This window comes from Hyla sarda, chromosome 1 (genome assembly GCF_029499605.1).
Source record: "Hyla sarda isolate aHylSar1 chromosome 1, aHylSar1.hap1, whole genome shotgun sequence".
NCBI classification, from domain to species: domain Eukaryota; kingdom Metazoa; phylum Chordata; class Amphibia; order Anura; family Hylidae; genus Hyla; species Hyla sarda.
Genome location: NC_079189.1, coordinates 107871308 through 107898443, shown reverse-complemented (window position 1 = coordinate 107898443; position 27136 = coordinate 107871308). Strand labels below are relative to the sequence as shown.

The 27136-nt window shown below is 40.8% G+C and overlaps 1 protein-coding gene across 6 annotated transcripts in view; it reads left to right on the top strand.

Moving 5' to 3' along the window:
• The window catches only part of TLR3 (toll like receptor 3), a 92876-nt gene that overhangs the window by 61189 nt on the left and 4551 nt on the right, over nt 1–27136 (top strand). For 4 of the 6 annotated variants that reach the window (XM_056559502.1, XM_056559508.1, XM_056559493.1 and 1 more), the window contains 3 exons: nt 15427–15877; nt 15964–16155; nt 19477–21311. In XM_056559502.1, the coding sequence (XP_056415477.1) occupies nt 15434–15877; nt 15964–16155; nt 19477–21311 (2471 nt within the window). In that variant the 5' untranslated portion in view covers nt 15427–15433. Of the gene's footprint in view, nt 1–8587; nt 8680–9475; nt 9686–15426; nt 15878–15963; nt 16156–19476; nt 21312–27136 lie in introns of those variants that run through there. The other 2 variants (XM_056559518.1, XM_056559474.1) reach the window with 2 other exon arrangements.

Below are 27136 nucleotides of genomic sequence, written 5' to 3'. Positions count from 1 at the left end.
CTCTCCCCCTGGCTATCTGTGCCACTGCCCCATTGCCTCCCCCATCCCCGTTTGTATAATTACCTGTTGCCGGGGTCGGGTCCGCGCTGCTTCTGGCTCCGGTGCCGGTCTCCTGCGTCGTTGCTATGCGCGGCGCGGCGTACTGACGAGTGACGTCTTCAATGCGACGTCACTCGTCATTACGCCGCGCATAGCAACGACGCAGCGGCGCCGGCATTCTTTGGACCCCAGGACAGGCAGGGGCAGAGAAGCCGGCAGCGACGGCAGGTCTCTGGAACTGCAAAAGCCGCTGCAGTTCATTGATTTAACCCCTTAAGGACAACGGTTTTTTCATTTTGCACTTTCATTTTTTCCTCCTCACCTTTTAAAAATCATAACCCTTTCAATTTTGCACCTAAAAATCCATATGAGGGCTTATTTTTTGCGCCACCAATTCTACTTTGTAGTGAGATCAGTCATTTTACCCAAAAATTTACGGCAAAACGAGAAAAAAATCATTGTGCGACAAAATTGAAGAAAAAATGCCATTTTGTAATTTTTTGGGGGCTTCCGTTTCTACGCAGTAAATTTTTCGGTAAAAATGACACCTTCTCTTTATTCTGTAGTTCCATACGGTTAAAATTATTCCCTACTTATATAGGTTTGATTTTGTCGTACTTCTGGAAAAAATCCTAACTACATGCAGGAAAATGTATCCGTTTAAAATTGTCATTTTCTGATCCCTATAACTTTTTTATTTTTCTGCATATGGGGCGGTATGAGGGCTCATTTTTTGCGACGTGATCTGAAGTTTTTATTGGTACCATTTTTGTATTGATTGGGCTTATTGATCGCTTTTTATTCACTTTTTCATGATATAAAAAGAGACCAAAAATACGCTATTTTGGACTTTGGAATTTTTTTGCGTGTACGCCATTGACCGTGCAGTTTAATTAATGATATATTTTTAGAGTTCGGACATTTACGCACGCGGCGATATCACATATGTTTATTTTTATTATGTTTATATATTATTTATATGGAATTTGGGAAAAGGGGGGTGATTTTAATAAGGAAGGGGTTAATGTGTGTGTGTGTGTTAAACTTTTTTTTACCTTTTTTTCTTTTACACTATTAGTCCCCTTAGGGGACTTTTAGGAGGAATCATTTGATTCCTCATACAGATGAATGGGATTACATACAATCCGATTCATCTGTGTGCTCTGCGCTCGATTGATAAAGCCTGGTCCTGCCAGGCTGTATCATTCAGAGAGCCGGAGCCGACACAGGAGGAGAGGTAAGCCCTCAGGCTACCTCAGTAGTGGATCACTTTCCTGCGATCGTGCTGCGGAGGAGCGATCCACCCCACTGGACCACCAGGGACTGGATATAGGCATCTTTAGATGCCGCTGTCAGCTTTGACAGCGGCAATCTAAAGGGTTAATAGCCGGCCGCGGCGATCGCCGCATGCCGGCTATTAACGCCGGCCCCCAGCTGCAAGAATCAGCTGGGGGCCGGCCGGTATGACGCAGGCTCAAGTCGGGAGCCCGCGTCATACCTCGGTAATGGCCATTGGACGTGTATACACGTCCATGGTCGTTAAGGGGTTAAAGCGGGCGCTTTAAATCATTGAACTGCAGTGGCTTATTGTCGTATAACACGCAGGTATACTTTAGGCTAAAAATGTTAGCCAAAAAAATGCGTGTTATACACCGATAAATACGGTAAATGAATCTTAATGATCTCTGTGACACAACATATTGGGTGACATAATAAAAACTGTCTAATTCTAAGACAAAATAAATGCAGACCAGACAGTCTAATTTTCTACTTGGTTTTTTGGCCTGCGTTTTTTTGTTTGAAAAAAACACAAGAAAAAACGCCTGAAAAAACGAGAGTGCAATTTCCTGCATCTGGCGTTTTTTCATTTGTGTGGAAATTGCATTTTTGTCCCCTTTGGCGTTTTTTTTTTTTTTTTTTTTGGTACCCAAAATTTGTTGGGCACCAAAAAATAAATTGAATGTAGTAGTGATGGAAAAAAAATTATTTAATGAAATTTATATTTTTTATAACGAAATAGTAATTAATTTTTAATAAAGTGTGTGTGTTTCACTTTTTTTTCTCTCTTTTTTGACATTTTTTAGGTAGTACTACTACTCCCAGCATGGAACAGTAGTAGTAGTACCTGTACTAATAGACATATCGCCCCCGGGTGTCAGTTGTGACACCTGATGCGATCGTACATAATATAGCAAAAATGCGGAGCAGCTCTATACAGCGTAGGCATCTCTGTACAATACTCCGGCCAGTGATGTGAATAGAACATCACTCATTCATATTTTCCGCCCAGAGTGGGGAGTGGCCAGATGGTTGCAGCCAATCACAGCTCTCAGAGGGAAATATGAATAGGTATATATATATATATATATATATATATATATATCAGTGCAGGGGACCATAGAAGAGCTGACGGCCGCATCTATATATATACAGAAGGACTGCAACGGAAAACGGGGCGATCTGTCAATTAGTACAGGATCTACTACTCCCATCATGGAACAGTGTGTTCCATGCTGGGAGTAGTAGTACCAACTAAAAAATAAAGAATAAAAAGTGAAAAACACAAACATAAATTGATCCCTGTCTAAAAATTAATAATTTTGTTATAAAAAAGAAAAATTTCGCTAAATACAATTTTTCCATCACTACCGTATCTTTTTTATTTTAATTTTTTTTAATGGTACCCTACGGAATTTTATAAAAAAGGGTATCTGCATCACTTTTTTGGATCGCTAAAGTTCAAAAGAGAATAAAAACCGCCTGAAAAAACACCAAAGTTGAAACTCGCATGGCGTTTTTCTTGGCTTTTTTTTACTCCCATAGACTTCTATGGGAGAAAAATGCAACGATTTCAGGGAAAAAAACACCAGTGGCTCAACATGCTGCAATTTTGCAAAGCCGCCAAGGAGCTGAAAAACGCCAAAAAAGAGTGAAAAAAACACCAAAAGGATTAAAAGTCGCCAAACTGAAAAACAGAAAGTGGAAAAAGAATTTAGCGATTTCTCACTGATTTACAGCTAACATCTGGCCACAGCATTTTTTGGCCGAAAAAACAAGTAGAAACTTAGCCTAAGGCCAGATTTACACGGCGAAAAAATGTGAGGAATGTCTGCTTGGAAAACACAGACACATATGAATAATACGGAGGAAGCTAGGACCATTCTGAAAGGCACTCATAGACGGAAATTCATTTCCGAGAATAATAATTGCAAACAATAAATGTTTAAACCAAATTTGTGCACATTGGCCGATATTTATCCTATTTTGGCGCACTGTGTGTTATTTTGCGCCTTTTGGTGGTAGAATATTTTAGTCATTCCAGATGTTTTGGAGTAGCAGTACACACTTTTCAATTCAGCGTATGCCGTGGACTGAAATTTATGAACTGCGCCTTTTTGTAAAAAGGCGCAAAAAAGGCGCAAAGCCACTGAAAAGTGTCTAAAACTACACCATCCCAGACCTGGCGTAGCTTTTTGGTGTATTTGAAGAGAGAAATTTGAGAAAATATTACCTGCACTAAATTTATCAAATGCTCTGTGAACATTTAATACATTTGGTGCTCCTACACATTACCAGCACACAAAAAAAGGGTGTAAAAAAATGCTTCACTTACACCTACAATGATAAATGTGGGCCATTAAGCAGATAGAAATCATGGAGGAGATTTATCATTGCTTTTAGAGCATTTTTTTTGTCTATGTTTAGGCGCAGTTCAGGCGCAAGCAGCATAATTAGAGACTTTTATGCGTCATTTGATATAGACAGTTTCACTCTTTTTGCCTACCCGTAGAACATTTTCTTTTTGACCATACAGTGGTCACGTATTTATCGTTTGCGACTTTTGTCAAAAGTTGCTATTTTGTGCGCAAAGGTACTTTTTTAGGCGCAAAGCTACACCACCTACCAGTAGGCGTGAGAATCACTTCTACCTTTAACCTCTTGTGGACGACAGCGTCCCACTCCCCTTCTATCACACTCAGGAACTGAGCACGGGTCATAGTTGGGTGGTCCTGGCGGCTATCTGCCACCAGGACCCATCTCTAATGCCAAACATCACCGATCACGGTGATGCCCGGCTTTAACCCCTTAGACACCGCAATCAAATTTGATTGTAGCGTCTAAAACACAAGTAAAAATGTCCCGGCAGCTCTGTGAAACTAAGTAAAAACACCTAATCTGCCAAATTCAGGACCCGGGAAAGTGTCTACTTCTCTCCCTCACAAGTGTCTAGAAAAAGTGTATGTGGTAGAGCTTTTCCCACCACAGCAGAGCTGCACAAAATTCATCATCCTGCTGCACCTTCTTGATAAATAAGATGCACGCTAGTCAGACCCACCACCCAAATAAATAGCTTTACTGCAGACATTCTTTGATAAATCTTGGCCCATGTCACTCACCTCACTCTGAATAAATGTACATAGACTTTATTTAACTTGTGGCAAGGCAGGTGAACGCAGACATGCAGGCCCACACATCTAAAACGTCCACCTGCTATTTCAAGAGAAGATGTGCTGTACATTGTCCATACATACAGAATAAGAGCAGATACATAGATTTACACCCCAGCAAACAGGACAAGATAAGTGGTACTATGCATTGTCTATATATTGAGTCAAAGGGGTAAGATTTCATCTTGAGAAGAACATCATTAAAGAATATGGAGATTTATAGGCCATTAGCACTTCACTGGGAATTCTGGGTAAAAGGATAGGCAAAGCAGCTAAATCACATCATTCTTTCAGGTAATTTTTACAAGTACTTCCTCATCCCCTGGTACTTAAGGACGCAGGACATACCTGTATTCCCAAATGCCTTAAGTGGCTTTGAAACAAGTGCAGGAGTGTCAACTATCTCAGTAGCCACACACTCACTGCTTATGCCAGGCAGCTTCGATCCCGCCTCTGCCCAGCATTTAACCCTTAAGATGCCATGATCAATGCCAATCACGGCATCTAAAGTGAAACTAAAACTTGCCGTTAGCTCAGTGGAGCTAACGGAAACCCCGCAATGTAATGGCGGGGGTTCCATGAGCTAAGATGGCAAGAGAGGGTCCCTTACCTGCCTCCTGCCGCCGAACACCGTTTCATTGATGTAGCCTGGGCTTAGCCAGGCTAGATCAGTGGATAGCTGATCATACAGGGTGGTCGTACAGTTTTTTCAATTCTGGTGCAAATTATGGCACAAAATCTGGCACAGACAGAATCTGGCGCATGACCCGACAAAACATGTCGGGTTTGCAATAGTAAATGAAGGCCAATGTGTAATTTTTACCATAAAGTGCACTGTGTAAAAACCAAACCCCCCAAAATTTTTAGAGTTGCAGTTTTCTTATAAATTTCCACCCACAAATAATAATTTTTGGTTTTTTTCGTATATTTTATGTTCAAATTTAAGTTGTCGTTACCAAGTACAAATGGTCGCACAAAAAAACAAGCCCTCATAAGAGTCTTTAGGTAAAAAACATTTAAAAGTTATGGATTTAAAAAGGAAAGGAGGAAAAAACGAAAACGAAAAAATGAAAATTTCCTGACTCCTTTAAGGCCAAAATGAGCTGAGTCCTTAACCCCTTAACGACTCAGGACGTATATTTACGTCCTGCGCCGGCTCCCGCGATATGAAGTGGGGTCGCATCACATCGCGTCGGTCCCGGCGCTCATCAACGGCCGGGACCCGCGACTAATACCACACATCGCGGCAATGTGCGGTATTAACCCTTTAGAAGCGGTGGTCAAAGCTGACCGCCGCTTCTAAAGTGAAAGTATCCCGGCTAGTCAGTTGGGCTGTTCGGGACCACCACGGTGAAATCGCAGCGTCCCGAACAGCTTACTGGACACCGGGAGGGCCCTTACCTGCCTCCTCGGTGCCGATTGACGAATGACTGCTCCGTGCCTGAGATCCAGGCAGGAGCAGTCAAGCGCCGATAACACTGATCACAGGCGTGTTAATACACGCCAGTGATCTGTGTAAGAGATCAGTGTGTGCAGTGTTATAGGTCCCTATATCCCATAGGGACCTATAACACTGCACACACTGATCTCTTACACAGATCACTGGCGTGTATTAACACACCTGAGATCAGTGTTATCGGCGGTTGACTGCTCCTGCCTGGATCTCAGGCACTATAACACTGCAAAAAATTTTTTTTTTTTTTAAAGTGTTAATAAAGGCCATTTAACCCCTTCCCTAATAAAAGTTTGAATTACCCCCCTTTTCACATAAAAAAAAAATAAAAGTGTAAATAAAAATAAAAATAAACATATGTGGTATCACCGCGTGCGTAAATGTCCGAACTATAACAATATATAATTAATTAAACCGCACGGTCAATGGCGTACAAATAAAAAAAATTCCAAAGTCCAAAAAAGCGTATTTTGGTCACTTTTTATACCATTAAAAAATGAATAAAGAGTGATCAAAAAGTCTGATCAAAACAAAAATCATACCGATAAAAACTTCAGATCACGGCGCAAAAAATGAGTCCTCATACCGCCCTGTACATGGAAAAATAAAAAAGTTATAGGGGTCAGAAGAGGACATTTTTAAACGTATACATTTTCCTGCATGTAGTTATGATTTTTTCCAGAAGTGCGACAAAATCAAACCTATATAAGTAGGGTATCATTTTAACCATATTGACCTACAGAATAATGATAAGGTGTCATTTTTACCGAAATATGCACTGCGTAGAAACGGAAGCACCCAAAATTTACAAAATGGCGTTTTTTCTTCGATTTTGTATCACAATGATTTTTTTTCCGTTTCGCTGTGAATTTTTGGGTAAAATGACTAATGTCACTGCAAAGTAGAATTGGTGATGCAAAAAAATAAGACATAATATGGATTTTTTGGTGGAAAATTAAAAGGGTTATGATTTTTAAAAGTTAAGGAGGAAAAAAAAAACTAAAGTGCAAAAACGGGAAAACCCTGAGTCCTTAAGGGGTTAAGGGGTTAAAGGGGTACTCCGGCGCTAAGACATCTTATCTTATCATTGGAGTACCCCTTTGAAGTCAGTGTTTCACTCCAACTCTGGAGTTTAAGAAACTGACTAGGAGTTTATGCCTTTATGCCTAGTCAGATATCTCTCCAGAAGGCGAACAGCTATTTCAGGGTGATTTTCTCTTTGTCAGAGCAGAGCAGGGTGTACTGGCTTGTTGATGTGGGTCAAAAGGGTAAGATTTCTCTTTTAGAACACTATGGGGGAGATTTATCAAAACCTGTCCAAAGGAAAAGTTGCCCAATTACCCATAGAAACCAATCAGCTTGCTTCTTCCATTTTTAATAAGGCCTCTCCAAATGGAAAGAAGTGATCTGATTGGTTGCTATGGGCAACTGGGCAACTTTTCCTTTGCGCAGGTTTTGATAAATCTCCCCTTATATCGGTGCATGGAGTTTTAGATAGGGTTAGATATGGGAAATCCAGAAAAAGAGACTTAACGGGACTTACCAACGCTTCAAGCAAGCTATCGGGTCTGGATTTTTAAGGAATGAAAGGCAGGTTTGGTAGTAGGGCCTTTAAACCTCTGTCTGGGGCACTCCAGATTTTCAGAGAAGCCCAGGTCAGCACAGGTGATGAAGACAGCTTTCTACTGGGCTTTACAACTAGGTGAGAATCAGTCTGTAAGTGAGGCTGTGATGAACCTGCACCACAGATGAGAGTTGTAATCCAGAGGTTTGCAGGCACAAAAGGGGACATCGTAATCTTTGCGAGTAACACATTTTTTGACTGTTGTGTTGGGTGGCTGGTAGTAATTGATAGGGAAAAGATCTGTATAGTTAGAACTGGACAAGCAGGACTTATTTGTGTTTATGCCTGAGTGTGTAAAGGCAGTATTTGTTATGTTACTGAACAATAAATACAGGAGAAGCCCTTTTTAAATGTTACTTCCATGCTCTCTTACTGCTATTTTTCCGCTATTTGAGTGGTTCTACAGAGCTAATCTTCTACAATAGAATAAGAGCAGATACTGAGATTTAAACCTAGCACACAGAATGAGATAAGTGTTACTGTGCAGTGCCCATATACAGGAAGTGAAATAAGCATTAAACAATTACACCATTTTTTCATTTAATATATTTTAAAAGGTTCTATTGACAGGACATTTACATCGGAGGTCAACAGCAACCCTAGTAACCATACATAGAAAGAAACCAAAACAAATTAACTCAGAAATTATGTGTAATAATGTGAAATGACCCAGAGAAAAAGTATTGAACACATGAAGATAGGGCAGTGCAAAAAGGCATGGGAAACCAAGACAACAGCTAAAATATATTAGTAATTAGAAAAGAAATCCAGACCCTTGTCAGCGTAAATTTGTATCAGCTGGTTTATTTGCAACTGATGGCCTACAAAAAGGTCTCATTGAAAAGGTGGGTATGATGGGTTAAAGCAAAGAGCTGTCTAAAGACCTTTGCAACCTAATTGTTGCAAAAATTAGGATGGAGTTTGTTACAGGCGCATTTCTTAAACTTCTGAATGTTTTAGTAAACACTCTTGGGGTCATAATACGGAAGTGAAAAGACAATTATTTTACCCTAAATTTACCAGGTTCTCCTAACAAAATTTCTGACAGAGAAGTGAAAAGAATAATCTGAAAAGTTGTTCAGAAGTCAAGGACACTGGTGGACACCTTCAAAAAGGTACTGTTATTTCAAAGAAAACTATAAGTAATGCACTCTGTATGCACACTCACCACACAAGACTCCATGAATAAAAAGCATGTTGAAACTAGTTTAAAGTGGTACTCCGGTAAAAACTTTTTTTCTTTTAAATCAGCTGGCTTCGGAAAGTTAAACAGATTTGTAAATTACTTCTATTAAAAAATCTTAATCCTTCTTGTACTTATTAGCTGCTGAATACTACAGAGGAAATTCTTTTCTTTTTGGAATGCTCTCTGATGACATCACAACCACAGTGCTCTTTGCTGACGTTATTATAATAATAATGTCTTTATTTATTGTTGTCCTTAGTGGGATTTGAACCCAAGGCCCCAGCACTGCAAGGCAGCAGTGCTAACCACTGAGCCACCATGCTGCCCTTAGCATACATCTGCTATGCATGGTTGCTAAAATGGACAGAGATGTCAGCAGAGAGCACTGTGCTCGTGATGTCATCAGTGTTCCAAAAAGAAAGGAATTTCCTCTGTAGCATTCAGCAGCTAATAAGTACTGGAAGGATTAAGATTTTTTAATAGAAGTAATTTACAAATATGTTTAACTTTCTGGCACTAGATTATTTAAAAGAAAAAAGGTTTTCACTGGAGTACCCCTTTAATGTCTGCTGCAAACCATTTGGAAAAGCCAGTGAAATACTGGGAGTATATAGTGTGGTCAGATGAGAGCAAAATGTAACTGTTTGGATGCCATAATTTAGGAAGACATACTAGAATAAAAATCTGCTGCCATCTACCAGGATGATCAAGAGGAAACGAGGGTGGACATTTCAGCAAGACAATGATCCCAAACGCACAGCCAAGGAAACTCTCAAATGGTTTCAAAGAAAGAAAATAAAACTGCTAGAGAGAATGACCCAGCCAACCACCTGACCCTTGAAAATCTAAGGAAAGAATTGAAGATCATGATTTATAGAAGAGGCCCAAGGAACCTTCAAGATTTGAAGAATGGGCCTAAATCCCACCAGAGCAATGTATGCGACTAGTTTCTGCATACAGGGGGCGTCTTGAAGCTGTCATTACTGACAAAGACTTTTGAACCAGTGTGTTCAATACTTTTTCCCTGTGTCATTTCACATTATTACACGTAACTTAATTTCTGAGCTTATTTGCTTTGGTTTCTGTATGTAAGGATTATTGGGTTGTTACCAACATATGGTGAAAATGTCATGTCAATAGCATTTTTAGAAACATATTTAGTGAGAAAAATTGTGTAATTATTCAATACATATTTCACCTGTTGTATATAAAATAAGAGCAGATACTGAGAATTACATCCAGCATACAGGACAAGAAAAGTGGTACTGTGCATATATGTCCATATATGTGTCCACGTATATATGGAATAAAAGCAGATTTTGAGAATTACATCCAGCATACAGGGTAAATGAAGTGGTACTGTGCAGTGTCTATTGATACAAAACAGGGGCAGATACTGAATAACACCCATACATATATATCACTTACACACGCGCACACACACACAAACAGACATTACTTATGATGTGTTCATATTGCCTTAAAACAGTACATTGCTGGTATATGTTGCAAACCTGCCATGAAGGGATGCTGATGTATACCGCCACCTACTGGCTTTGGTCCTATTCAGTTAAAGGGAATTTGTCACCATTTTATTTTTTTTATAAATAAAATTATTCTATCAAAGATAAAGCATTTCATTTATGTATTTAGTACTATGACAACGTACCGTATTTTTTGCTCCATAAGATGCACCTGACCATAAGACGCACCTAGATTTTAGAGAAGGAGAAAAATAAAAAACAATATTATAGGCATTATAGGTCAGGAGCACATGTCGGGGGGCATTATAGGCCAGGAGCACAGGTCCCCCCACATTAGGTTGGCAGTATAGCTTGCCCACATTAGGTTGGCAGTATAGATCCCCCACATTAGATTGGCAGTATAGCTTCCCCACATTAGGTTGGCAGTATAGATTCCCCACATTAGGTTGGCAGTATAGTTCCCCCACATTAGGTTGGCAGCATGTTCCCCCACATTAGGTTGGCAGTATGTTCTTCCCCATTAGGTTGCAGTTCCTCCCCATTAGGTTGGCAGTATGTTCCCCCACATTAGGTTGACAGTATAGTCCCCCACATTAGATTGTAGTTCCCCCAAATTAGGTTGTAGTTCCCCCACATTAGGTTGGCAGTATAGTTCCCCTGCTCATTGCTCCACCCCTCTCCCCCTACTTTTTCTATTTTTCATATTTCCTTACCTGGCCGCACTCGGCAGGCTCAGGTAATGCGGCATGTCTTGTGGGCTGTGGGGATAATATGATGAGTGACGTCTCCTGTGGCTCCTCTGCACGGCGTAAGGGACGTCACTCCTCATTTCCTGCAGCCGTGGACACAGAACGCTTCAAGACAATAGAAGGATCTCAAAACGCCACTCAGCTTCATAAAAAACCTCTTAGGAGGAATCACAGGAGATAGATGAAAAAGATATAGAAACTTAGGTAGATGCATAATTTTAAAAATATTAATCCTGCCAGCCAGAGAAAGGGGTAAAGAGGACTAGTCCTGCAGCTTAACTGGCACAGACGACAAAAACCGGTTCTAAATACAACATCCTTCACACAGGCAGAAACCTCCCCTCCCAAATATCTAAATTGAAACCGTTTGCAAAGGACAATGTTTTAATCTTATTTATTAATAAAGTGTGTACTGGGGGCTGCCGTTACAGTAGTCTCTTTGTGATATGTCACTTCACAACGCCTACACAGTTGCTTTATGGCAGGCACAGGGCATAAGAAAGTTAAGACTGAGTGTCTTATAAAAAAAAAAAGCATTGACTGCTTACTGCACATGTGCATAGCAAAGGCTAGGTGAAATGAAAGGGGAAGCCAGCACCATTTTATTGAAGTCCCTGAGCAGCAGTGACCTATCAAGAGACATCTAGTCTGTTCTTTACCACTCTTCAGACACCAACAAAATGGTGACAATGGAATTTTAAAAAACTACAAAATCCCCTCCCCCCTCCCCTTTTGCACATAGACAGAAGAGGAAAGTAGATGGGTGAGGTCTAATTTGCAGCAGCCAGACAAGTTGCTTGCTTTCACCAGATTCCACATATTAGCTCTCTCTCTGCCGGTAAACAGTGGGAGATATGACAAGTTATTACTTAATTTTTCATATTTTTTTGCAAGCTATTTTTTAAAAAAATATTTCCAAAAATATTTAAATAATTGTAAAAATTATTTAACCACTAAAAACAAAAAATGTAATCACATTTGGTGACACATTTCCCTTAAATATGCTGAACATAGCCATCTAGTGATAATATTCAGGCAATTTCCTATGTGTATATATTTATTTAGCAGGACTAGTGTAGCACACTTACTGCTAAATAAATGTTACCTGCTCAAAAGACATGTCAAATGACAGTGACACTTTAACTCCATTTGCCCTGCCTTTACCACCATGTTACATAACAGACACAGATTATACCCAGCATAAAGAAAAAGAGAAGTGGATGTAGAAGTGACTGGAGTAGTGGACATGATGTAACAGAATAGTAAAATAGTCTCTGCAGCTCTGGAAGACACTGAGGTAGTAGACATGCTACATACATAAGAATTGCTTATATACTTACACACACTCTCACAGGCACACACTAGTGTTGAGCGGCATAGGCCATATTCGAATTCGCAATATTTCGCGAATATATGGGTGAATATTCATCATATATTCGCTAAATTCGCAATATTCGTAATATTCGCCTTAAATGTTCGTATATGCGAAATTTCACATATGCGAACATTTGCATATGCATAAACGAAAATTTGCATGTTCGAAAATTTGCATGTGCAAAAATTAGCATAAGTGAAAATTAGCATATGCAAATTTTCGCATATGCGAAAATTCGTACGCCAGTCTGACACAGTAGTATTAGAGTCTTCTTTACACCACACAAGCCTGAAGCAGAGAGGGGTGATCACTGTGATGTGTGCTGTGAAAAAAAAAATATATATATTTGTAATTACGAATATATAGTGCTATATTCACGAATATTCGCAAATATGCACTATATATTCGTAATTACGAATATTCGTTTTTTTTTTTTCACAGTACACATCACAGTGATCATCCCTCTCTGCTTCCAGCTTGTGTGGTGTAAAGAAGGCTCTAATACTAGTGTGTAAGACAGGTGTACGAATTTTCACATATGTGAAAATTTGCATATGCTAATTTTCACATATGTGAATTTTCGCTTATGCTAATTTTCGCACATGCAAATTTCTTGATTGTAGTAGTTTACTGTGGTTAATTTAGCTTATTGGACGAGGATGTCAGTTTTCTCTGTGATAGTGGCAGTTCCTGTATTCAAAATAAAATAATAATGTAGCCAATGCTTGGCACCTCTCACAACTTTTTTGTGGTGTTTGACTCTTCCTTAGATGTGCAATGCTACTCCTAGTATTTGAAGAAAGGGTCATGGTCTGTATTACAATATCTTGACATAAATGGAATCCCTTTATTTTAATGTAACAAACTTTAATGCCAGAACTTAAATATAAAAGCAGCAGAGGACTTGTAAGCTACTTGCTTTCCTTGTTTTCCCAGTATATAAAAAGAGCGCTGCTGCCCCCAACTGGGCTGCTTCCATTTTAACATTACATAACAGACTCTTCTAGGTGTAGGTACTACATTCAGCCGAGACAACATTCACATAGGTAGCCTTTGCCAATCAATACACACCAAACATGCATCAAAAATGGAGAGATCTGGCACTCACGTGGGTGAAATTCTTAACATACGCACCATTCCCAATCTTACTGCAGTACTTTTTATCCATTGGACCGGAATGGTACTTTGATTAGTCTTGTTATCTCATACAGTAGCAGGAAATACAAGTCAGCCCCCCCCCCCCCCCATAACAAAACACAAAATGTCAGGGGCAAATAAATTGGCTGAGTCTGCAAGACATAATAGAAACAATCACAAGGCCGGGTCAGCTCCCTGCAAGGGATAAAACATTGAATATTTTATCAAATTGTGTTAACTTGCTACCTGCCACAATTCATTCAGATGGGTCCTAACTAAGACTAAGTGTGGTGTCCCGGTACGTATTACATACCGTACCCAGTGTTGAGGTCCCCAAAGTCAGTAACTACGCTCAGGTAGGGTCCCTCAGACCCCTAGTCGCCTCTCCTCAAGTCTAATTATCTAATGTTAATACGTGTATGTATAAATAATGTATATCTAATAGAATGTATAGTACTTAACTTGTTTAGCATTGCAGGACCTTCGGTCATGTGACCATGTTAAATATCCTCTATGGTATGTTGAAGGACCTTTGGAGGTCCTTAGGTCATGTGTTGCCCAAAAGCCTTTGTAATGGTGATTGACATCAGTATGGACCAATTAGCACTAGTCCAGCCCCTGCCCATAAAAGGGAGCTGTAGCCAATTATCGCTCTCTTGGGTTGCTGCTCTCATGGATTACGGACTAGCAGGACGGATCTGCGCAACTTGCAAAGACACGCTAGGCCAGAAAACCTACCGGCCTCAGCTGAACTAAAACCGTGAGTTCTAAACTACCCCCGCTAATGCTAGCGTGACTACTGGACCACAACTAAATCCCCTAAATCCAGTGGAACAGCGCATAATACCTTAAAGACTCTAATTTGCTGAAGCCCCAACCTTTGTCAATCTCCAAAGAAAGCAGTTGTATGCATAGAGACTGTTCAGTTTATGAAGCTTACAGAAAATCTTCAGTAAAAGTTATACCTGTTTCAGAAAACTCTCCGGTTGTGGACATTCTATTATTTTCTATCTCCCTATCGCTCTTGGGAAGGGTGGCGGTAGGATAAGCATTACTGAGGAGCCTTCACCCTGGCGTCACGAATAGCAAGGGTTAACAGGCACCATTTAATCACCGTACAGCTACACTCCACATACCCTACATCCCCCAGGATATCACATAAGAATGGCCAAACAGATTAGATTAATGCCAACCTGGCCCTTCAAATTCCATGTGACTGGCCAACAGTTTTATGCACTATTCCCCTAACCTGAGGCTCGCCAGCTGTTGCAAAACTGAATCTCCCGTTATGCCCTGATAGCCATGTAGTTTTACAACAGTTGAAGAGCCACTAGTTGATCAACATAGATTTAGTATGTATGTGGGCCTCCCAACTTCCCTGATGTCAGAGAGGCAGGAAAACACATGCATGCTATGGCAAATAAAAGTCTGGACAGTAGCTGTCTAATGTGTGTTGCCCCGTGTAGCCAGGAGTTAGAAATTGATGGTCTCTTCATAGGAGAGCCATATTAAATGGGCAGGGCTTCAATTCCTGAAACACTCTGGAACCTCAACCAATAAGCTGTTTGATGCGGCTGTGGTGTTTTGGGGCTCATACTTACACTGCCATAGTAATTGTTTGGCAAATGCATAGTATTGTAATGCTGCATGGTCCCTCTCACTTGACGCGTTCCTGTCAATCCTGATATTAATGACCTATCTGAAGAAAATAGGCTAAGTCTGTTTTATTGGGATAACTAATTCTTACTTTAAGTTGACTTTATTTCATTGTGCTTGCAGAATGTGCGTTATGATAGCAGTATAGTCTGTTTTAGGAAGAGTGCAGGTGTATATTGTCAGCTCACACTTCTACCTATGATGTTCATTTATGTTTGATGTCTGGCCACATTTTTTATCCATTTTTTTTTTTTTTGTTACTTTTTCCACTACAGAAGCAAGATGAAACCTGCATACATGTCCTCTGGTTATGTGTTATATACTATGTATATCATAATCCTGGTCCCTATTAAAGCTGAAAATCACTGTAAGGTCACAGCAGAAAAAGCTGACTGCAGTCACTTGGAATTGTCAACTATACCTTCTGACCTTCCATCAACCATTACCATTCTAGACCTTTCTCACAATCGACTGAAGTCATTACCTGTAGCCAATCTCTCCAGATATGACAAAGTTGAACATCTGGATGTGGGTTATAATACTCTCCACATCCTCGACACGACCTTATGTCAACAATTACACATGCTTAAAATACTTATCTTACAGCACAATGAATTTACCAAGATTCCAGAAAAAGCCTTTCTTTCCTGCACAGGTCTTGTTGAGTTACGACTAAATTCTAATGGAATAAAAGAAATTACTGGAAACCCATTTGTGAATCTCCAGGTATTATTCATTTTAAATATCATATTCACGATTCCATATAAATGTTGCTATCAATGTGAATAAAGTGATGATATTATTCTTGACAGAGCTTACGCATTCTTGATGTGTCTCACAACAAAATGACATCTACAGCATTAGGAGACAAACAACAGCTATCAAACCTCATCGAGATTCTGTATTCTCATAATATGATCAAAGAGCTGAAGAAAGAGAATTTTATATTTCTTGGGAACAACTCTCTGCAGAAGCTTGATCTTTCATCCAACCCTGTAAAAGAGGTAAGGTTTTATATACTCAGGGGCATGAACAAGTGAGGGGTCCCCCTCTGCTGCTGGTAAGGCTGCCATACCTATGCCCAGCTGGGACTGCAGGACTTGGCGCTTGTTTTCCCTATTCATTTCCGTAATGATTAGGTAATTCCCCTCATCCTAATTTGAAGGACTTGTATGAGGGGATCCTGAAAGGCTTTCTTGTCTAGGCTTCCTTCCTATCAGAGCCCTATAGCAGCTGCCTAGTCTTCCGTTATGGTGGGTAAGCTATTGCATGCACATAAGCCATAAGTAAGGGTATAGTTTATTATTCTTGATAATACTGTACTTGAGTACTCCATTAAAATGGTGTTTGGAGGAGTCCAGCAATGATCCCTTAAATGGGCACTGTCAGATACAAAAACTTTTGATATGTTGTAAAGCATGCAGAACCAATAGGTTTTGCAATTGCTTTCATTAGAAAATTTTCTGTATTTCATACTGAAAAAGCCAGTCAAACAACTGCCCCTCCCTGCCTGCTTTGACATATACTAGTCCTGCTGTGTCCATGTGTCATGGACACACTTCCTTGATTGACAGCTGTGAGCGCAGGGCTCACAGCTGGAGGAAAAATCCTCCCACCGTCAGCTTGTGTCCCGCTACTGTCAGTGAGGACAAGCTGGGAGTTGTAGTTTTGTTAATGCTAGGGGAGATGTGAGCAGACAGCATACTGAGGGAGGGGGCGGAGACCTGCACAATGAGGCCACGACCCCTCTCTTTGAGAGGAATTCAGACTAGTGAGCTAAATTTAAAGTGTAATAAAAAAATAAATAAAGGTGCTAGACACATAAAAATTAGATGTACATGGTCAGGATTAGGTACTGAGGGATATATTAAAAAAAAAGTTTTTTTGTTGGATCTGACGGGTACGCTTTAACCTGTTAAGGACCCAGGGCATAAACTTACACCCTGAGTCCCGGTCCTGCGATATAACGCGGAGTCACACGGTGACCCCGCATCATATCACGGCGGACCCGGCGTCATAGTGAAGCCGGGACCCGCCGCTAATATTAACCCTTTTGCCGCACGCTCAAAACAAAAGTAAAAGTGCCCGGCTAGCTCAGGGAGCTGTTCGGGGTCACCGCGGTATAATCGCGGCATTCCGAACAGCTGTAGCACAGGAGGAAGGTCTCTTACCTCCTTCCTGCAGTCCGATCCCCGAATGAATGCTTCAAGCCTGAGATCCAGGCTTGAGCAATCAATCGCTGAAAACACTGATTGATCCATTCCTATGGGGATGCATCAATCAGTGTTAAAGATCAGTTAATGCAATGTTATAGCCCCCTATAGGAGCTATAATATTGCATAAGAAAAGTGTAAAAAAAATCATTAACCCTTTCAATTATCCCTTCCCCTAATAAAAGTTTGAATCACCCGGCATTTCCAAGAATAAAAAAAACACAGTGTAAATAAAAATAAACACATGTGGTATCGCCGCGTGCGGAAATGTCCAAATTATAAAAATATACCAAAATATATAAAAATTCCAAAGTCCAAAATAGCGCATTTTTTTTATCACTTTTTATGCCACAAAGAAGTGAATAAAAAGTGATCAAAAAGTCTGATCAGAACAAAAATGGTACCACTAAAAACTTCAGATCACGGCACAAAAAATGAGCCCTCATAGCGCCCTGAACACAGAAAAATAAAAAAAAGTTATAGGGCTCAGAAAATGACAATTTTAAACGTATACATTTTCCTGCATGTATTCATGATTTTTTTCTGAAGTGATAAAAAATCAAACCTATACAAGTAGGGTATCATTTTAACCGTATGGACCTAGAGAATAAAGATAAAGTGTTATTTTTGCCGAAAAATGTACTGCGTAAAAACGGAAGCCCCCAAAAGTTATAAAATAGTGTTTTTTCATCAATTTTGTCGCACATTGATTTTTTTTCCCGTTACACCGTAGATTTTTGGGTAAAATGACTAATGTCATTACAAAGTAGAATTAGTGATGCAAAATGTAAGCAATCATATAGAATTTTAGGTGAACATTTTAAAGAGTTATGAGGAGTTATAAGGAGGAAAAATTGAAAATGAAAAAACGGAAAAAGCCTGGGTCCTTAAAGGGTTAAATCCACTGCGACTTAAAGGAGATATATCATGCAGAACTATTTTCTGCCATTATGCTTGGGCTGCCAGAATATATAACAACAAATGGTACTCACCTGCTGCCGCTCCCTGGGTGTCTTGGTATCGCCGCTCCAGTCCTCTGCTGCCATCTTCTTTCAGTGTGACGTGGTCAACGCATCACACTGTGGCTCAGCTAATCGTCAGCAGCATCGATGTCCCGCCTCAGCCAGCAATAGGCTGAGTGACAGTGTGATGCATTTAGCCCTGGCATTTTTTTGAATGGTTTATGCACTGTTTTATGCAGTTTATGTATATCTCATAGAAGTTAATGGGAGTAACTGGGGAGTTACAAAAACAGCATAGTTCATGATGCTATGCTGTTTACTCAATTCCTATAAATGCTCCTCCTTTTGTAAGTGAATATTTGTCTCAAAGATTAATTTATTCTTAAACCATTCATTGAATAGTTGGTATATGAATTCTGCAGATGTGATATCTTAGAAAGCGCTTATTAGCCTGAATGTAAGTTTGATCAATTTGAGGGCCCTGAGGGCCTATGTAGACAAGTTCACTCACACATGTGCAACCAGCTTACCACTGAGAATGAGGACCTGCTTATTTATTTATTTATTTATTTTTAACCTACATTTAACCCTTCAGTGATGACAAGGTGGTTTTAGTGTTCTCACTCCACATTTGCCACCATTGCCTCTTGAGAAAGCAGCAGAGGCGGCGAAACATGTAGAGGCGGCAATAGTGTTTTGTTTTTAAGTGATACCAGTGTGTTACCTTTCACATGATCAGACACTGCAGGGCTATCTTTGGAGAAATAGTGGATACTATTCTCTTTACCTCGATATTATAAGCACCAGGTACACCTGGTATCAGTTTTAAATTTTTCATTTTTGGGCCATTTTATTAATATTGAATAAAAGTTATTTTTTAGGGGTAAGCAATAGGGGTTTCTTACCCTGGGCTTTGGCCCTGGGGTTTAGTGTATTTTTGGTTATTGACCCCTTACTACCCCAAGGGTAGTTTTGTTTAATCACTGCTGATTTCCTCTATAAGCACAGCTATTTTTCATTCTCTCCAAAAGCTAGGCTGTTTGCCAGTAGTATCCATACATGGGCTACCTTTCCCTAATTTTCTAGCCAATACGAACACAGCACACACTACTCTCTGCTATACCATGACATAGTGTTCTCTCTTTTACAGATTCAAGCTGACTGTTTTCAACAACTGACCTATCTTCATACTCTCACAATGGCCAACATGACCCTTGGACCCAAGTTAACAGAGGATCTTTGCTCACAGTTGGCAGACACGCAAATTAAGGTCCTTATTCTGCTTAATTCTCAGCTCAACAGAATACACAATACAACCTTTAAAGGCTTAAACTCTACAAATCTTATAAGTCTGGATGTTTCTAAGAACAGTTTGTCACAGATTGAAAATAATTCATTTATTTATTTGCAACATTTGAAAAATCTAAACTTGGAAGAAAGTCAAGTCAGTCATCTGACTTCCGTAGCTTTTAGCGGTTTATCAAATGTGACATACTTGAATTTAAAGAAGTTTTTTAGCAATTCAAAAGACCCTAAAATTGATGATTTTTCATTTCAATGGCTTCAAAACCTGCAATACCTAAATATGGAGGAAAATAAAAACATTAACCCTTCAGAAAATACCTTCACTGGTCTGATAAGCTTAAGATATTTAAGCCTCAGTGGATGCACATTTCAAACTATTACAAATAAAACTTTTGCATCTCTTTCAAAGTCCTCCCTAATAGCATTGAATCTGACAAAAACAGGATTAACTAAAGTAGGGCCGGGAGCTTTTAATGGTCTGGAACACCTGGAGATGCTTGATTTAGGAGTTAACCAGATTGACCAGTACCTTACTGGACAAGAATTTGAAGGTCTTCGCAGTATTAAACAGATATATCTTTCATATAACAAACATTTGACTCTAACAAGTAGTACATTTTGTAATATTTTATCCCTTGAAAAACTGAATCTCAGGAAGACCGCATTGACATTTAAGAGCCCAAGCAATTCTCCTTTTAACTGTGTACGCAACCTAACCTTTCTGGATCTTGGTAACAACAATATTGCTAACATAGAAGAAGATTTTTTTAGCGGTCTTCATAATCTAAGAATTCTAAGTTTACAACATAACAACCTTGCTCGATTGTGGAAAAAGGCTAATCCTGGTGGTCCTGTATTGTTTCTAAGAGGCCTTCAGAATCTTGAAATACTTGACCTACTTTCCAATGGCTTTGATGAGATACCTGCTGACGCTTTTAAGGGTCTTTCAAATTTAAACATCTTGAACCTAGGGGAAAATAATGTTTACATATTGCCACCATCTCTGTTTGCAGATCAAAGATTACTAACTGCTCTGGATCTACATAAAAATCTGATAACATCTGTTGAAGAAAACATTTTCAAAAATGTTTTTAGTAATCTCAAAACTTTAAATATGGCCAATAACCCATTTGACTGCACGTGTGAAAGCATAGCTTGGTTTGCAAGTTGGCTTAATACAACCAATACAAGTGTTCCAAGCCACGACTCACAGTATATCTGTAATACACCCAGTAATTACCATGGAGTTTTGGTTGAGAAATTTGATAATTCACCCTGCAAAGATAATGCCCCCTTTATGACATTATTTATACTAAGCTTTACTGTTATAAGCTCTCTGCTGGTTTTGGTTTTGCTGCTACACTTCCAGGGCTGGAGATTAACATTTTACTGGAATGTTTTGGAGAATAAAATACTTGGCTTTAAAGAAATTGACCCAGGAAACCAAAGGTTTGAATATGATGCTTTTCTCATTCATGCCAAGAAAGACATGCGCTGGGTTGACCGATATCTGATTCCTCTTGGAGAAGACAAGAACTGCAACTTTAAATTCTGTTTTGAGGAAAGAGATTTTGAAGCTGGATTATCGCGTCTAGACCTGATTGTCAACAGCATCAGAAGAAGCAGGAAGCTAATTTTTGTGATAACACGTCATTTCCTAGATGACCAGTGGTGCAGGAGGTAAGTGCTCTATAACACACACACATATACAGTATATGCATGTCTCCATATGTGTCTGCAGAGTGTAGGAAAATAAACCTTGTCAGAAGGCGCTGTTCAGAACATCAGAAGAATCAGGTGGAAGCCAGATCAAGATGAAAGTGCTAGGAAGCACTGTGTTTATTTAAATACCAGATAGACGCGTTTCGGAGGATCATACCTCCTTCCTCAGAATGGCCATGCCATTCTGAGGAAGGAGGTTTGATCCTCCAAAACGCGTCTATCTGGTATTTAAATAAACACAGTGCTTCCTAGCACTTTCATCTTGATCTGGCTTCCACCTGATTCTTCTGATGTTCTGAACAGCGCCTTCTGACAAGGTTTATTTTCCTACACTCTGCATGCACCTTCTGGGAGAAGTTCCCTTCCACCCATTCCTACCTTGGGCCCAGCAGTTCATATTCAGAGGATCTCTCCATACCCCATAGGGGTTATATGCGCATATTCTACGTGGTCAGGTGAGCGGCCATTTCTAAGAGCCCCCCCTCTGGCCTAAGTCACTCAGGGACCACGGTATCTTGGGTAATACACGAGGCGCTGTCCTCTTTTTTCACTTTTTCTTTCCACTAGGTCTCCATATGTGTCTGACACATAAGGAGACATCATAAATATACAAATTGGGGTCCTTTTTACAGATTTATTGGCACCCAGAAAGTACAAGTTATTTCCTCAAATTTTTGAAATTCATTCAGTCTATAATATCATTTGGAGTGTTTAAGGTAGTCAGTGCATACTGAGGTATTGTAGTACAGAGTAATATGCATTCCTTCATTTCTTTTGTTATACCTATCCATGTTAAAATGAATTCTTTAATATTGTTGTCTTTTCTTGTGCTGACATCTACTGACCAAGCAAGCTTTACTGCAGACTGACCTAAAATGGTATATTGTTTTACAGTCTAAGATAAAATATTGTGACATCATTAGTGTAATGCCTGGTGATGTGGATTCGCTGTACCTGTGTGAACGATGACGTGAACCGCACCAGGGAGCGGAGTCTAAAGAGCTGCTGATTTTCACCAGAGCCTCAAAGCAGGATGGCAGGCGGCTCCCAGGTCACTACCCCTGTCCACATAGGCAGCCGAGGTGATGCGAGGCACAAAAGGAAGAGAAGTACTCAGAGTTGGAGACAGGCAGGTAGGTCAGGGCTGGCGGCAAGGAACTGTGGTCAGAAAACGTAGCAAGAGAACTGGTACACGGAGTAGCAGATAACACAGGGAACACTTTCTCTAAGGCAACAGGGCACAAAGATCCAGCAGGAAATGGGAGGAAGTATGGGGTTAAATAGGGTCAGTTCCAGGGAAACACAAATCAGTGGTGCACTGGCCCTTTAACCCCTTAAGGACCAATCCCATTTTAACCTTAAGGACCAAGCCCATTTGAACCTTAACCCCTTAAGGATGCAGGGTGTATCCATACGCCCCCGTTTCCGAGTCCTTAAGGACTCAGGGCGTATGAGTATGTCCTGCGTTCTTCTGGCCCCTGCCGCTCGCCGGACCTCGACTGGGATGCCTGCTGATATCATTCAGCAGGCATCCCGGCATATCGCCCAAGGGGGTCCTGAGGTCCCCCCCCATATAGGTGATAGGCGCAAATCGCCGGTCAATTGATTTGCTGCGATTCCATTCCCCGCCGCTCGCCGGGTGGGGATCGGAGCCAGATGCCTGCTGAAATCATTCAGCAAGCATCCCAGCAGAGTGCCGAGGGGATCCCTAAATGGTAACCGATGGTATGCGACAGTTCCAGGTCATCTGGGTCACGTGTGACCTGATGACCCGGATAATGATGATGATCGGTGGTGTAATATACATCACCAATCCTCATCCGTATAGTACTGTGGGGCGGCACTGTTGCTATCCGCCAGCAGTGATTGGGCAGCTGTAGTGACCGCACCAATCACTGCAGTATGGGGAGGGGGGAGGTGGGTGCAGGATCACGCTGCTCCGTTCTGCCCACCATTTCACAGAGATCTGGTGTGCAGGACGGAGCCCTGGATGCCATCTCCCCCCTCAGAAGAAAAAATGTTTGGCCCCTTGGCACAGAAAGCAGTCAGGGAAAGCATTAGATTAGGTAGGGACAGTTAGGAGTAAAAAAAAAAAGAAGGTGTCCACGGGTCTGTAGCACCTTTAGCTGTGTGACCCCGGCCCTACAAGGTCACCGCGGTATGCCTCCAGCCCTTTTTTTGGGCGCAGACCTTTTTTTTGCTAAACATGTGGCAAGGCCCTCTTAGCTATAAAAGAGCGGTCCTCCACTGTTATCTAAAGCCCACCCGGTGCTGATCAGTCCCGTAGTACTGATCAGCATTTATTTTTTGGGGTGCAGGCACTTTTTCAGGTTATATCGGCTTTTGTTATTAAAATTTTTGCACCTATAGGCGGTCCATGCCACCAGTAGTAGGCCTGTGCTGTGTGGACGGACTGTACCTCTGTGTGTGGCCTGCCCCACCGCTGTCAGTGATTTATCACTGATCAGCATTTTTTTCTTCTTTTTTTGGGTTCAGGCGGATGAATTTTTTGGGGATTAAGCGTTTTATTATTATTTTTTTGTGTGGGGTCTGTATGTGCCACCAGCCACTGTTCTGGGCTGAGTGGCCAGACCCCCCACTGACTTTTGCGCCCCCTGCTGCCACCAAGCGCTAATCAGTGCGCACACTATTGATTAGGTACACACTTTTTTTTGACGCAGGGTTTTTTGTGCTAGAAGTCTTTTTTTTTTTCAAGTTTAGTTTTAGTTTATATTTTTATATTTTTTTTCTTAGGGCGGGTTAGTTAGGTTAGGGCGGTAGTCTCGCACCACACGCAGCACATACACAAATAAATAAAGTTTTTCCCCCCACATATATACACTATATACACTTCACCCCCCATTTGAGTGGGGAAATGGTCAGCAGGGCATTTTCAGCGGAGGAGGCATATGCCTTACTTGCCTCCGACTCTGAAAGCGCCACAGAGGACGATGAAGACCCCACCTTCCTTATTTCCTCATCCTCCTCATCATCTTCTGATGATGAGCCACCAAGGCGGCAGAGACGCCACCAAGCAAGGCCACAAACCTCCTCTGCTCCTGACCCTGTGCCCCATGCTAGTATGAGTATACCCTGGCGCTCATATTAGTCAAGCCCCCCAGCTAAGTTCACTGGTGCCCCGTAACTTGTCTGGACACAGCCAGCGGACCATGAGCCTGTGATTCCTGAGTTTGTTGGCGACTCAGGAATCAAGATTGACTGGGTTCACTGAAATGGACTATTTCAGTTTTTTTTTTCAGTGACTACTTTGTCAATCTGATGGTTGACCGGACAAACCTGTACGCCCAACAGTTCGTCGCTGCAAACCCGGGCTCATTTTTAGCTAGACCCAATGGATGGTATGCCATCAATGTGGCCGAAATGAGGACCTTTTGTGGCCTCGTGCTGCATATGCGTCTAGTTAAAAAAGCCAGTTTCAGGCAATACAGGAGTGGGGACGTCCTCTACCAGACCCCGCTCTATGGTATGGCCATGACACGTCCCCGGTACAAGGCCTTTCAGAAATGTTTGCATTATGCTGATAATGCAGCATGTCCCCCCCAATGTGATCCCGTGTATGATTGCCTGTATAAAATCAGGCCGGTCATCAATAACTTCGGGGCCAAATTTTGGGAGGCCTATGTCCCTGGGTGGGAGGTTGCTATTGATGAGTCTTTCATCAGCTTTAAGGGGAGCTTCCGGCAATACATCCCAACCAAGCGGGCGCGGTATGGCGTGAAGATGTATAAACTTTGCGAGAGTACCTTGAAATTTAGGGAACACCCGTCTGTTCCAATCCCCACTTCACTCTTATACACCTTCCCTAGGGGGTGTACTGTTTGTAATAGGCTCACATGTGGGTGTTCCTTTCTTGCATTCTACTCTGAATGTATGTAACTGTTAGGTCCGTAACAAACATCGGCCTCAAATGCGAAGAGTTCTCGCTCATGACCTCTGTCATATTTCCAGGCGACAATTTGGAGTCACATGTTAGTTGTTTTCAGACAGATAAAGAGTATAGGTTGAAAATTGCAATTTTCAAAAGCTATCCTTCATCCATTCCTTGAAAATAAATTTAGGAAACACCCTGTGCGTTCAAAATGTCCTCTTTAGCCCTATACCCATTGCCCAGGGTGGGTACTTTCTGTAATGGTGTCACATGTGGGTGTTTCTTTTTTGTATTTTCCTCTGAATGTATGTAACCATAGAGCTACTGATATGCCATAGGCCTCAAATGCAAACAGACCTCTATGACTTCTGAGCCTTGTTGTGCACCCGCCCAGCACGATACCCCATATGTGGATGTATTTCCATAGGGGAAAAAGCCTTCCAAAGTTTGTAACCCAACTTCTCTTATTACCCCTTGTGAAAATGTAAAAAATTGGGTAACTCCAGCATTTTAGAGTAAAAAAAATCTTATTTTTCAATTTATGGACCACTGTTCAAAAAAGTACTCACTGTACCCCTTGTTACCTTCCTTGAGGGATATAGTTTCAAAACTGTGGTCACTTGCCAGGGTTTCTTTTTTAGATTTTATGTCAGAACCTCAACCATATCAGTGCAAAGCCCCACTTTAGGCGTCAAATCTCATTGGTGCTGTCTCACTCCTAAGCCCTGTTTTGCACCCGCATAGTGCTTTATCTCCATATATGGGGTATATCCTTATTCTGGAGAAATTGGACTACAAATTTTGTGGAGATTTTTTTCTCTTACTACTTGTGAAACTAAAAAATATTTGGTTAATACCATAATTTTAGTGTTAAAAATCAAATTTTCACTTTTACGGCCCACTGTTCAAAACACCTGAGGTGTGAGGTAAGGTGTAAGCACACACTGTAACCCTTGTTACGTTCCTGGAGGGGTCTAGTTTCCAAAATGGTGTCACGTGGGGGGTTTCTGCTGTTCTGGCATCATGGGAGGTTTGAAAATGCACATGACCCCATCTTCAATTTCAGCAAAAATCTCTCTACAAAAGACCAATGGCGCTCCTTCTGTTCTGAGACCTGTAGTGCGCCAGCAGAGCACTTAACATCCACATATGGGGCATTTTCTTAATTGGGAGAAATTGAGCTTCGAATTGTGCAGTCCATTTTCACCTATTACCCCTTGTGAAAAAGAAACGTTTGGGGTAACACCATAATTTTAGTGTTGAAAATCAAATTTTCACATCCAACTTCTACGCAAAGTCATCAAACACCTGTGAGGTGTTAAGGTTCACTATACCACTTGTTACATTCCTTGAGGGGTGTCATTTCTAAAATAGTATTCCATGTGGGGGTTATTTTGCTGTTCTGGCACCATAGGGGCTTCCTAAATGCAACATGGCCCCCAAAAACCAGACAGCAAAATTTGTTTTAAAAAATCCCACAGTTGCTGTTTCCCCCTAGAGCCATGTTGTGAGCCCACAGAGCACTTTATATCAACATATGAGGTATTTCCATACTTGAGAGAAGTTGGGCTACAAATTTTGGGGGGCTTTTTCATATATAGGTGGTATGAGGGTCATTTTTCCATATATAGGTGGTATGAGGGCTCATTTTTTGTGCCGTCATCTGTACTTTTTATTGATACCACATTTGCATATATAAAACTTTTAGATCATTTTTTATTATTTTTTGGGGGATTAAAATGATACAAAAAAAGCTGCATTTTTGGAACTTTTTATTTTTTACATTTACGCCGTTCACCCTACGGCATCATTAACATTATTTTTCATAGTTCGAAGATTTACGCATGCAGCTGTACCAAATATGTTTACATTTAAAAAATTACGCTTTTTGGGG